Consider the following 12,634-nt stretch of genomic DNA (forward strand, 5'->3'; position numbering starts at 1 on the left):
ACGCGGCGTGGGGCGGACGCTGACGCGGAGGGGGCGGCGCCTATGCTGAGCGCCGTGGCGGTTTCTGTGCGACTGCTGGTTCCGGAGGAGGGTCAGACCCCGCTGGGTGGGTGGGGAGTGCCGTTGGTCACCTAGCTGGCGCCGAGAGGTGGGTGACTGGCCTTACGTGACTTTGAGTGGCCCATGCATTCAGATTTTTGGAATATTTCGTATTCCGTATTTGAGGCGCTTGTTAAAAGCGGTGGAGTCACCTCCCAACACTAGCTCTCCCAGCTTCTTCTTTCGTTCCTTCCTTCCAACCTGTGTGGTGTTCCCTACTTCCTAGCCCTCAGCCTCACTCAGGATTGTTAGAGCACACTATCTGCATCCATCAGGCTGGATCTTGGGCAGGTTTTTTTTGCCCCTCCTCCCTTGTTAGACTGGTTTAAGCCCCCCCACTGTCCGTCCAGTACTGATCAGGTGGAACTAGCGAGCATTGGGTAATGAAACTCTCCGTGACTAATCCCTGCCCTGGGTAGTTTACCACTTATGTCAGCTGCGTCGTGGCCTTTATAGTTAGGAGCAGACCTTTTACCTTGTGAATAATTGTGCCGTCATCTCCATTAATCTTTTGCTCTTCCCAATTCAAATGCCATGCGTTAAGTGAGCCACCGAAATTCAACTCCCATTTTATTCTTGAAACTCAAACAAGACTTGTGCAGCGATGCGTTAGTGGAGAAAAACCCAGAATTACAGGTATAGCACCTTTTGCTTGAACAAAATGGAAAATTGAGAAAATGAGCGATTGTAGCCTTTGAATCACTTTAAAGTCTTTGGTATGTTTCTAATGTGTGTGTGTTGTTTTTTTTTTCTTTTAACCTTTACAGAGAGAAGATTATAAATGCCAGAGCCATGTAACTGATGGTTAACTGTTGAATTCTGACACTTCTTTAAATATCTTCTTGCACCAACATCTTCACTGGAAAGAGTTCAGGAAAATAGCAGAGGGAAGGAGAGTCAACATTTACATGTACCATGGCTATACCAATAACAGTGCTTGACTGTGACCTCTTGCTGTACGGCCGAGGTCACCGGACATTGGACCGTTTTAAGCTGGATGACGTGACTGATGACTACTTGATGTCCATGTATGGTTTTCCTCGACAGTTCATTTATTATTTGGTGGAGCTCTTGGGGGCAAGTCTTTCTAGACCTACTCAGAGATCCAGGGCTATTAGCCCAGAGACACAGATCCTTGCAGCACTGGGTTTCTATACCTCAGGTTCCTTCCAGACTCGGATGGGAGATGCAATCGGAATCAGTCAGGCATCTATGAGTCGATGTGTTGCCAATGTCACCGAAGCTCTTGTGGAAAGAGCCTCACAGTTCATTCACTTTCCAGCTGATGACGTCTCCATGCAGGCTCTGAAGGACGAATTCTATGGATTGGCAGGGATGCCAGGGGTAATAGGGGTGGTTGACTGTATCCACGTGGCAATCAAGGCACCAAATGCTGAAGACCTCTCCTACGTGAACCGCAAAGGTCTGCATTCTTTAAACTGCCTGATGGTGTGTGACATCAGAGGGGCACTAATGACCGTGGAGACCAACTGGCCAGGCAGTCTACAGGACTACACTGTGCTGCAGCAGTCTTCTCTTAGTCGTCATTTTGAAGCCGGAATGCACAAAGATAGTTGGCTGCTTGGTAAGTTTGCAGGTGGAAATGCTTCGTTTGGTAGCCATAGAAAAATTACGTAGCAGAGTAGAATGCAATATGGAAGTCCATAGACTTGAGTCTCAGTCCTGTCCTTATTTTTAATGATACCTCAGGTGAAAAGTCTCTGAGCCTTAATTTTTTTTTAAATCAGCGTTTAAAAGATATGTATTAAAATTTAAAAGCTTCTTATTTGACCCAGATCTTCCACTTGTAAGAATTTATCTTGGAGGTACATGTTCATAAATATGAACATTGTGGGTATAAAAATTACATACAAGAATTTGCATGGCAGCAGTGCTTTGTAGTTGCAAACAACAAGAAGAAACCTACAGACACATTCCCTTTAAATACAGCCCAACTACTTATCAGTGCAGATCTGGTTAAATATAGTACATCCATATAGTTAAGCCTTAATTTTTATCATCTGTAAAATGGTGAAAATAATGTCAACTGCAGTAATACCTATTGTTAGGAATAAGTACTATATATGAAAGTTCGTTATAAAGTATTGTACAAATATAAGATATTTTTGCCATTGGTGATTGTCACTATATCTATATGAAAATGATAGTAGATAGTGTACTTACACCGTTGTTGTAGGAACTCACTCCACAGATCTGCCCAAGTACCTTTGGAAAGCCTGGTGTAGTGATACCCGTATGAGTAGGACTGGAACCCATTCAATATTGAGCAGTGCAAACTGAGGTGACCCTACAGCTGAGGGATACAGTTAGTTAACAGTGATAAAATTCTTGAGCCTGGCAGTTTAGTTTGTTTCTTTGTTTGTTTGTTTCCCTGCCTGTTTGTTTTAAAGTGCTACTCCTGTGAGCAACGAGAGAAGGGTTATCTTATATACGGCACAGGTGAGAGTTGAAAACATACGTGAAGGATTGGAAGACCTGTCTTTGAAAACCACTAATCATATCTGCACTGTAGTGTTCATAGCACAGTGTTTAACATGTAATAGATGCTCGGGAATTATGTCTCTTTAATGTGCTTTGTTTCTCTTTCATGTGTTTACTGATTCATAAAAGTGAAACCTCTCCTGTTCCAAGTGGGAAGAGATGACTGTCCCAATGATTGGTTTAGAGCTTCCAGGGTGCCATGTTGAACATTGTGGAACTTAGTGATTTTCTTGAGTTGCTGCTTCTGCATACTGTTGGCAGTGTGCCATCTTCTTTTTACTGTACTGGACCTTTATTGTAATCCCACCTTGTGCTTCCTTTGAACTTTCAAATTTCATGTTACTCACACCAAGAAGCGAAGGAAAGTCTGTTTTGCAAGTGTCTCATTTAGCTACTTCTTCCATAGATGTGGGGATACTTGTGGGTTCCAATAGATGTGGGTTCTAAGCTCATTTTTTATGAAATCACTTTCGTACCCTAACTCTAAAGCCAGCCAAAATTTACTGAGCATTTAGTATTTGTCAGGCAATGTTGTAAGCACTTCGCATTGGATTATCTCCGTAATCCTTATAAAAACTCTTAAGGAGTTACATGCTAATATTAACCATTTTACAGATGATGAAATTAAGGTACAGAATATTAAGTCACTGTGTTTAAGTTTTAAAACTAGGTCATGTGAGGAGTTACTCTATTTGGTAAATAGTCCTTTTTTTAAGGACTTCAAGGCCATGTAGGAATTACTGATTTTCTTTCCCTTCACACCTTGGGACCCCAGATTCAATTGGAATTATGGCTTTAAAGTAATTTTTTGAGTTGTTTACAGGACAGTTGAAGATAAGTAAAAACTGACAAAGTTTTATATACTTTTCTGGATTCCTTTTTTTTTTTTTTTTTTTTTTTTAGGAAGAGTAGAAGAGATGTATACTGCAATATTTAACAAATGTTTCTGAAGGCCAGTTTTGGTACCAGGCTACGTGCTAGGCACTAAGGATGGGGAAACGAGAGCCATGTGGAAACTGGTTCCCTTGGTACTATCAATTCTAGCACATACCTGGGGGAAAGCCTCCATGAGCTCTAACAGGAAAACTAGTTTGAAGAACCCTGAACTAGTATAGTGCTTCGCATGTTTTCCAGATCAAAAGAGTCATCTGGGGAATTTATTAAAAATGTATAGCACTGGGCCCCACTTCAAACTTTGGGAATGAGAATCTTCAAGGAAAGAATCTAGATGTCCATTTTTAACAGGTGCCCTAAATGATTTGTACAAATAGATGAGTTTGGGAAACACTGGTGTCTAGAGGATGTGTGGACACAGGGTAATGTAGGGGAAAATTGGCAGAATTAGGAATGACAGGATGTTAAAAAGGAGACAAGATAGCTGATTGTATCTTAACATGTCAGATTTGTGGAATAAATAGTTCTAGATTTACCAAATCTAGGATTAGCTGTTTGTTTGTTTATTTGTTTGTTTTTAGCCTACTTCACCATGGGGGTCATCCCTTCACGTACTCGTTCTCATCTGTCCCTTCAGAATGCACTACCTAATTGCCCTTCTCTAAATGTGCCTGTTCCTGTGAACAGTTCAGCCTGAGTTCTGATTTCTTCAGCGCTTGGCCTCGTCCTTGTTAAGCAGCTTTGGTAAAATCTGCCAGAAAGTCTTGTGGATGACTGATCATGTAGCCATTGTCATCTGTTCAGCACTTCTGATCCGAATCCCCTCCTGAGTGTCTGCCTTCCATTGGTGTTTGGATTACAATGAGTTGATGACCGCAGAGAGTTTTATGAAAGGTCTACGTGAACTAGTTTGTCCTGTATGTCTCCCCACTTAAGTCCCATGCTGTTTCTTACAGAAGCGTTTAACAAATGTCATTTAGCATCTCTGTACTTTGGCATTCACCTTAAGTGTTTCTCTGATTCTCATTTGCAGCATTACACTATTGTTTTAGTGCCTCTGAGTCTGACCTTAGCATTAGTGACAGGCTTCTTCCCCGTCCTTTGCCTGACCTATCAAAGGATGGCTGACTATTTTGATCTTTGCATTTGTAAAATGCGTTCAATAATATCTAACCTGGCAGAGTTGGGATTGGATAATAAGAGATAATATTTTTAAATTGCCCTGCTACCTGATAGGTAGTCAATGAGTCATAGATATTATTATTTTTATTATTATTTACAAAATCAGTTAGATTCAGTATTTAGTAGGGGTGAGTTCAAGTAAAATATAGGTTGTACTTAGGACAAATAAGAAAAATGTCAGCCAGATTAAAATTTGAAAATTGTGTGAGACTTCTTAGATACTTAGTTAATCCAGTACACCTAAAACTAAGACAATGTTGTATGTCAGTTATCTCTCGATGAAAACAAAATTTAATTTAAAAATATTAAAAAAAATTAAAGGTAATCCAGTTCTCAGCAATGTAAGCTCCTGAAAGAAAGGAGTACTGTATGTTTTGGAACAGAGCCTAGCACTCGGAACAGTCCACAACTATTTACCGAAATGGATGGCGGGTCAGGAACACAGCAATTATGCAAGTTGGCACTCCTAGGGCCTGCTTGTCTCAGATTTCTAAGAGATTGTGATTCATTTCATCTGCCAGATGTAGTGAGTCAGGACAATTAAACATTACAGAAACATTGTACTGTTGTGTTAGGACATTGCACCCCAGTTTGTTTGTTTCTTTTTGTTGTTGTTGTTTAGCATGTCCCAGGATCATTTGATAAGGAAGTCACCTAAGGGAAATGCTGCATGTGTATTATTTTAATTGACTTCTGATTTTATTTTCGTAACGCTATTAACTATTTGCATCATTATATTTATGCTCTCCTTGTTAATGTGAAATTCTACCATTTCCTCGGTTACAAGGATATCGTTCTAGTGCATGTAGTTTCGAGGAAGGCAGAACACCTGTGTTCTGATCTCTACCACAGATACTGGCACTGGCATCTTATTCTTCTTAACACTGAAATTACTATTTCAGAGTGTGAAATACTCTGGAATCCCTAGGTAGTACTCTCAGACCTGACATTTTAATGGTAAAGTTAGAAATTTTCTTCACAAGTGTTTTGAGATCTCGTGGCAGAATTCTCTTTTTCTCTCTTGCACTTTTGCTCTTTAGAAATGTTGAAGATTGGCTTGCTATGTGACAGTTTTTACTAACCTTTTGTTAAAGAAAAAATCTCTGAATTCAGAAAATCCAGAATTTTATTTCCCCCCGTCCTCCACCTCTTTCCTACATTCTTTCTGACTTGACTTTCTTTAGCTGTCAGCCTTTTTCTCTATTGGTTTTAACCAAGGATAATTCCCAGCCAAGACTCATGTCTACCTGCTCGTGACTCTGGCATGGCTTCTCTTTACCACAGCGTTTCCCTCTTGCTGCTTTGGCTGCAGAGGCTGTTGCATTTTCTTGTCCATTCCCTGTACCTGTTCTTGGCTTTTCCTTTTTTGTTTGTATTCTAGTTATAATCACTTATGATTTCTTTGGGCCTTCCCCACAGGTGATAGTTCCTTCTTTCTCCGAACCTGGCTCATGACCCCCCTTCACATTCCTGAAACTCCAGCCGAATATCGCTATAATATGGCCCATGCTGCAACTCACAGTGTGATTGAGAAGACGTTTCGGACCCTCTGCTCCCGATTCCGCTGCCTGGATGGGTCCAAGGGGGCGCTGCAGTACTCTCCAGAGAAGTCCAGCCACATCGTCTTGGCTTGCTGTGTGCTCCACAACATCTCCCTGGAGCATGGGATGGATGTTTGGTCGTCTCCGCTGACAGGACCCATGGAACAGCCCCCTGAGGAAGAGTTTGAGCAAATGGAGTCCCTGGACCTAGAGGCCGACCGTATCCGTCAGGAGCTAATGCTCACTCATTTTAGCTGATGCGAAAGGTGAGGAGGAGGGAAACTTTCCCCCTCATCACTCCCTCATTCAGCATGAGTGCGTGTGTGGACACTTGTCACAAATTGACATTTACTCTGCGTGTTTTAGAAGGGGTGGGGCTACGCTAAAATACCTTGATTCATGTGCAGTTTTATTACCTAAACCAAAAACCAAGTCAGCAGCTTCCTGCTTTGTGAATTCCAGGTTGAGCACCACTCATTTGCAAGCTCACTGGTTGCAGACATTTATGATTGTGCCACAAAATTAAAGCCAAGGGGACAATGGCATCTAGCCAGAACAGGTTTTTATTTGTTTGTTTGTTTGTTTCCATTATCTGGAGGTTTCGAGGGAAATCAGTATTTATTCGTCCTGAATATAGGCATAACCTGAGGCAAGTGTAAAAAGTAAACTTTAAAGTTGGAGAATGGTCTTCTGACGTAAATGACTGCGAATCTGAGTTGGCAGTTTTGTGTTTTTAAGAGGATGTTGGGGACAGTCTGAAAATTCCATCTTTAGTCTCTCTGCAGTAATGGGACTGTGACTTGGACCGAGTTCCTAGGGAAAACATCTGGACTCCAATCTCCTATTTCCAACCCTGAGTACGAGTTAGAGGCTACATGGGTTTAGGAACCCAGTCAGCTTAAAGAAGGCAAGTCAAATATAGAGGAAATGGCGAGCTCACTCTTTACAGGAGATCTAAAGACCCTGATAGATGGAGAGACACAGGAGATTTACCCGGAGATTACACAGGAGATTTTGACAGCACACATCTAAGTAGATCACATTTCTTATGATCATGATGTTAGATTGTTTGGCCATTCAGCTTTTAAATTCCTTATACCGAAGGAAGTTTAGGGAATAAAGAGACATATGAAAGTATTAAAAGGGAGAGGTAAAAAGTATCACTTCTTCATTTGAAATGAATTTTGGAGTTAGACCTACTTGAATATCTTGTGTGCACAGGGATGGACAGAATTTCCCAGGAAATAAATAATCCCCTACCATGTCTTGTTCTAAAATTATACTGACATAAAAATAACCTGATTGGGATAATGAAAGTGTAAATTAGGTTCACATTGGTGCCTTTGCACCAATAAAAAAAGACTTTCCTGAGGATTGTCTGTCTTGCTCCCAGTTTTTTATCCACTCACCATGTGATACCTCTCAATTGTCCTCTTGGACCATTTCCTACCTGCGTTTGGCAGTATGAATCTGGTGATGTTCAAAGTCAAGAAATGAACAGCTGATGCCACAGAAATTTGGAAATAAATTGAGGATGACTCATCCTCAAGATTAAAAACAATTATGGATTATTATCTGCTGTTTATTTCTACTCCAAATGCTGTTTTCCATCATTATCCTACTCTAAAGAGTGGGTCCATTTGGCAGGAGGTTGAGCTTCATATGTACAATGATGTCATTGAGATGGGCGTGGACAACAAAGAGGTGATTGGAAACTTGAGCGCGATTTATTGTCAATAGAGGTGCCCTGTTACATATTTTTGTCCTTTGTAAAGTTTAACTTGTGACCCAAGCTTGCTTAGTCTCCTTCATAAGGCAATATGTTGACTCTCACAATCTTTACAAGTTTCCTAAGATGGATATTTCTCCCTATAATGTTTTGATGTTTTGGTTCTGGTCTGAGTATTACATGAAGAAAGGGTTACTGTCACCCATGTATCGTAAGTGGCAAGTGATCTTGGAAAGAGTCCGGCATTTTAGCCTAAAAAACTACATTGAAGAAAAATTGTGGTTTTCACATCTTAACTTACTGGATGGTGACATGAAGCCTGAGTGGAAAGGACAGCCTTGGAGAGATTTCAAAAGCAATTTCAAGTCTATTACTTACACACCAAAGATAATTTCTAAGTGCTGAACTGGCTGAATATTGGCTGGCAGTTTTTCCCTGGGAGCATTTTATTTTCTAATAATTCTACAGAGTAACTGTTCAAATATATTCTTTTAATCTCTTTTCAACCTGGATTTTTACAGGCCAGGGTTTTTTCAGTTCATAGTTACGCTTTGCCCAAAATGATCTAGGGAAGGGATCAGGCAGGGTCTGTACTGCCGAATTGCCACGAGTTTGCTCATAGAGGCTTTTTATAAGTGCCCGAGAAGTCTCCTCTTACGGCCCTTACTTTGGATTTATCATGTATTCCTACAGTTTGGGGCAAGAGTCAATTTGGGGCTTACAGTTTTGTCTTATGTAAGCCCCATCTTCCCATAGATGACCATCTGGCCAGCATAGGAGTTTGCCAGATTTGCCCTCAGATGTTTTAAGACAGGAAAGTCCAAGGATATGTTAAGGGAAAACTGCAATATTGGGTCATCACTGGTTTACCAATTCCAAATTATACAAAAGAGGCACCATAAACATTCTTAGTTTAAAATGAACTGAGCGGAGAGGGAACTGCTTTCCTGACCCTTGGACTATAAAGGTCTGTAGCAAGTGAATTTAGGCACAAAAAACAAGACACGATCTTAATTGGGATCATGCAGTGAAGACGTGTAAGAGGTGGGGAGGGGTAAGTTAGAGGCTGGACAGAACATTGACGTACTGCCATTGTACCCTTGCCCGGAACAATGAACTGAAAACAAGTCAAGGACTGAGCTTAGCCGTTGCTTTCCCTGTCAATGGAGGGAAATTTAGCAGGAGGACAAGAAAATAAGAAATCAAGGAGTCTTAACCATGGTGGTGCATGCACATGTCTTCAGGGCCTATGTTTTATATTGTTCTCTAGATCCCACTTAGATCTTAAGAAATGGTGAATATAAGAGATCATGGACTCAGAATTAATTAAGACTTTGTTGGTTGTGGGAATGGCCATGCAGGAAGGAAGGTAAAGACTAGCTGAAGGCTGGAGATGCCCCAGTTCCCTGGCGTGCACAATTCACAAGCTTTTTAAAAAACATGACTACAATCTAAGACTCCCTTTGTGATAATCAAATAGGAGAGGTAAGATCTCTGGCTACTGAACACGATCAAGGGAAGTAGAACTTGAAATCATAAATAAATGCCCCCAAAAAATGTTTGAAAGCAATCTTCATGTTTGCTCAGCAAAACATTAGGGGTTCTGTCATCCTGTAGAGACTTTCTCTCCCCCTTACATATACAGCTTTCTTTATGGAAAGGCTGGTTTCTTTGTCATTGTACAGTCTTAAAATGTTCATACATTTTAATACATTGATAAATTCCGCCACTAGAAATGGATCCTATATGACTAATTCCCCCAAAAGAAGAGCCTCCTGGGATCTCTCCTCTGAGTTGCTCCTACATCACCACCCTGCTTCTAACTTTACCATCCAGCCCAAAGTGTGTACATTAGCCCAAAGTACCATGAGGCCAGGCTACAAAAGGACAGAATAGAATTGGAACAGCAAAACCTACAACTGGCTCATTTTGGCTGCTCAAAGTCTGACTCCTCTTCTTGGACTTCCTTACAGAGGACTCCTGGTACTTCTACAGAGTTATCTCATCCTAAGTTCAGGCCTGATTTGTTTCTCAGAGCCCAGATCCAAGATAAGGAACAATCTCCTCTTTCTCCTCCCTTCACCCCTCATCCCAGGCAATGTACCCAGTTCAATATGTACCAATCCTCTTTTCCTGATTTAGTCTTTCCAAATTCTTTCCACGTGATTTACAGTGGCTGGGTCCATTCTTAAAATAACTAACTATCCCAGTTTTCCCAAAGCTTTCACAGTTTCAGCACTGAAATTCCTGTGTCGTGGTAAACCCCTACGTCCTCAGCAAATTGGGACAGTTGGTCAACCAACCTACTTTAGGGAAAATACCGTCTTCAAGGTGATGGTTCCCCAGGAGAATCCTCTGAGAATACAACAATCAACATAATAAATTATTGAGTCTTAACACCAATATGTAGGCATCAGTGGTGTATCCTAGGATGATCTTTTCTTCTGCTCACCTGGTTCCCTCTTTTCAGGTCTTCCTCCAGTGTGAGGAGATTCCATAGTTTTGAGGGTTTCAACTGATATCTTGTGATCTAGTCTCTGTCGAAATAAACGCCATAAAAACAAACAGCAGTGTATTGTCACATTGAAGCTTAAAGCTACACTTGAAACAGTCTTCTAAAAAAATTTATCTGTGAAGAAAACCAAAAAAGAAAAAAAGGAATAAAACAAAGGGAAAAAAAGAGAAATTTATCTGTAGAGATGCAACTCTGCCTGCAGGATAAGGCATCTTTTTTATGAGTTCAACGAGAAGCCTCGCCTGAGCTTCTCCAAAATCTCCATTTTCAGATGATGATTTAAGATTTACATTTGCATAACTTTCAGGTGTTTTTCCCAAAATGAAATCTCCAGCTTTTGAAAAACTGAAAATTTCTTGTAGCTTTAAAATTAGTTTCTTTAGCTTTTCTCACTGAAATCAAGGATTCAAAATACCGTTATTTGGGTCGAGTTTGAATGAGGGCTGTAGTTCTAGACATTTATGTCTCACAAGCCTCTCCAAGAAGGAAGCTTCTCTAAAGCACGTATTGTAGAGGTAGAAACTCAGCCCTGAGATGACAGCAAGGGAAAGTCTATTTGTCTCATCTGGCTGCAGCAATGTGTCAGAGACTACTTATTTAATTGTGACCTAGCATCCATTTGACCCTGACTTTTGGTGGGTACGTGGCTGCCCAGGATGAAGACTAATTCCCAGTTAGGTGTTGCTGTATGACTAAATTATGGCCAGCAGAATGAATGTAAGTGGAAATGTCCTGTGCTATTTTCAAGATATGTCCTTATGGCTAGGAGACATGCCTTTCCTCTTTCAGATTCCTCTTTCGGATTGGAATGTTGACATGATGGCTAGAGCTTGAGCAGCTGTCTTGGACCTGAGATGAAAGCTACTTACTGAAGATGTCAAAGCAACATGATAGAAGAAGCCTGGTTCCTGATACTGAACACCTTACCCTAGGCTGTACATCTCTGGATTTCTTTTGTATGACAGAGAAATAAACCTCTGCTTTGCTTCCTTCTTTTTGTTTATGTGCAGTAGGACCTAATAATAAATAATAAGGTTATAACTGCCCCTTTCCAAGAGCAGAAATGTTTGGAAACAACATACATGTTCTTTTTAAAATAAATTTAATTTTTATTTATTTTTTCGAGGAGTGCACAGTTTACAGTGGCCCATGCAGGAACCGAACCAGCAACCTTGGTTTTATTAGCACCACGCTCTAACCAACTGAGCTAATCAGCCACCCCCAACAACATACATATTCAATAATGGGGAGCATGGTCAGTATATCCACTCCATGGAATATTATGCAATTGTTAAAAATAACAACAATTAAAGACTTTAATAGGGAAATAATATAATGAAAAACAATAACACTATTGTATCTCTGCTGAAATTAAGCTTAAATAAATTGTGTAGGGTATTTCCAAGGGAATATGAACAAATTAAAACTTTGGAGGCAGATTATTTTTTACTTTTTTCTCTTTTTTATTTTTCCTTTTGTTTTTCTTTGGAAGCAGATTACTGAATTCTTTCTTTAGACTTTCATAAATATTGCTGCAACGTTCACTCATTTTAAAAGTCCCCTAAAACAGTGGTAGACAACAAAAGCCCAGTGTTTTGTCCTCATATTATGGATGCTGGTCTCATCCTGCGTTATACATATGAGTTGTCCCTTAAATATTTTCACAGACTTAAAGGAGGAGATGTAAAAAAAAAACACCAAACAACTTTTATTTATTTAAGTGTGTTTTTCCAGGACCCATCAGCTCCAAGTCAAGTAGTTTTAATCTAGTTGTGGAGGGCGCAGCCCACAGTGTGGGGATCACAAGGGGCACAGGCCCATGTGGGGATCCAACCGGCAAACTTGTTAAGAGCACAGCGTTCTAACCAACTGAACTAACCGGCAGCCCCAAGGAGGAGATTTTTTAAAATTACAATAAATTTCAAATAAAGCTAATGTTGTAAGGATGTGGTCTTTCACTTTGATTAGATTATACACTCTTTCAGGGCTGGGACTGGCTGCTTTTTATACCTTTACTTTCCAAGCCTCTTAAGAGAAGATGAATTATTATTGCTCACATTTAGTAATTCATATTTGTAGTGATCTATGTGATTTATTGAATTGTACCTAGGATGTACATGTTAATCCACATTTGTGCTGAGTATATTAGTTTGTCTACTAAGAGACCTCAGA

The 12,634-nt window shown here is 40.3% G+C and overlaps 1 protein-coding gene across 3 annotated transcripts; it reads left to right on the plus strand.

Annotated features, from left to right (window-relative positions):
- Window positions 1-38: 38 nt before the first annotated feature.
- HARBI1 (harbinger transposase derived 1) lies at window positions 39-12,239 on the plus strand. 3 transcript variants are annotated; one of them, XM_033121688.1, is made up of 4 exons: window positions 39-148; window positions 867-1,684; window positions 6,097-6,484; window positions 11,252-12,239. In XM_033121688.1, the coding sequence occupies exons 2-3, from the start codon at window positions 1,015-1,017 to the stop codon at window positions 6,474-6,476; spliced, it is 1,050 nt and encodes a 349-aa protein (XP_032977579.1). In that variant the 5' UTR covers window positions 39-148; window positions 867-1,014; the 3' UTR covers window positions 6,477-6,484; window positions 11,252-12,239. The 3 variants fall into 3 exon arrangements, with proteins under 3 accessions (XP_032977579.1, XP_032977580.1, XP_032977581.1); XM_033121690.1 differs by lacking the exon at window positions 39-148 and adding an exon at window positions 199-735; XM_033121689.1 differs by lacking the exon at window positions 11,252-12,239 and having other exon boundaries at window positions 6,097-6,651.
- Window positions 12,240-12,634: the final 395 nt, after the last annotated feature.

The sequence above is a fragment of the Rhinolophus ferrumequinum genome, chromosome 11, assembly GCF_004115265.2.
Source record: "Rhinolophus ferrumequinum isolate MPI-CBG mRhiFer1 chromosome 11, mRhiFer1_v1.p, whole genome shotgun sequence".
NCBI lineage: Eukaryota > Metazoa > Chordata > Mammalia > Chiroptera > Rhinolophidae > Rhinolophus > Rhinolophus ferrumequinum.

What these genes read in the sequence shown, in the direction of transcription:
- HARBI1 (XM_033121688.1), top strand. Translation starts at nt 1,015, where the DNA reads ATGGCTATACCAATAACAGTGCTTGACTGTGACCTCTTGCTGTACGGC. An exon ending in CAAAGATAGTTGGCTGCTTG is followed by an intron (nt 1,685 to 6,096) that starts GTAAGTTTGCAG and finishes CCTTCCCCACAG; the next exon opens with GTGATAGTTCCTTCTTTCTC.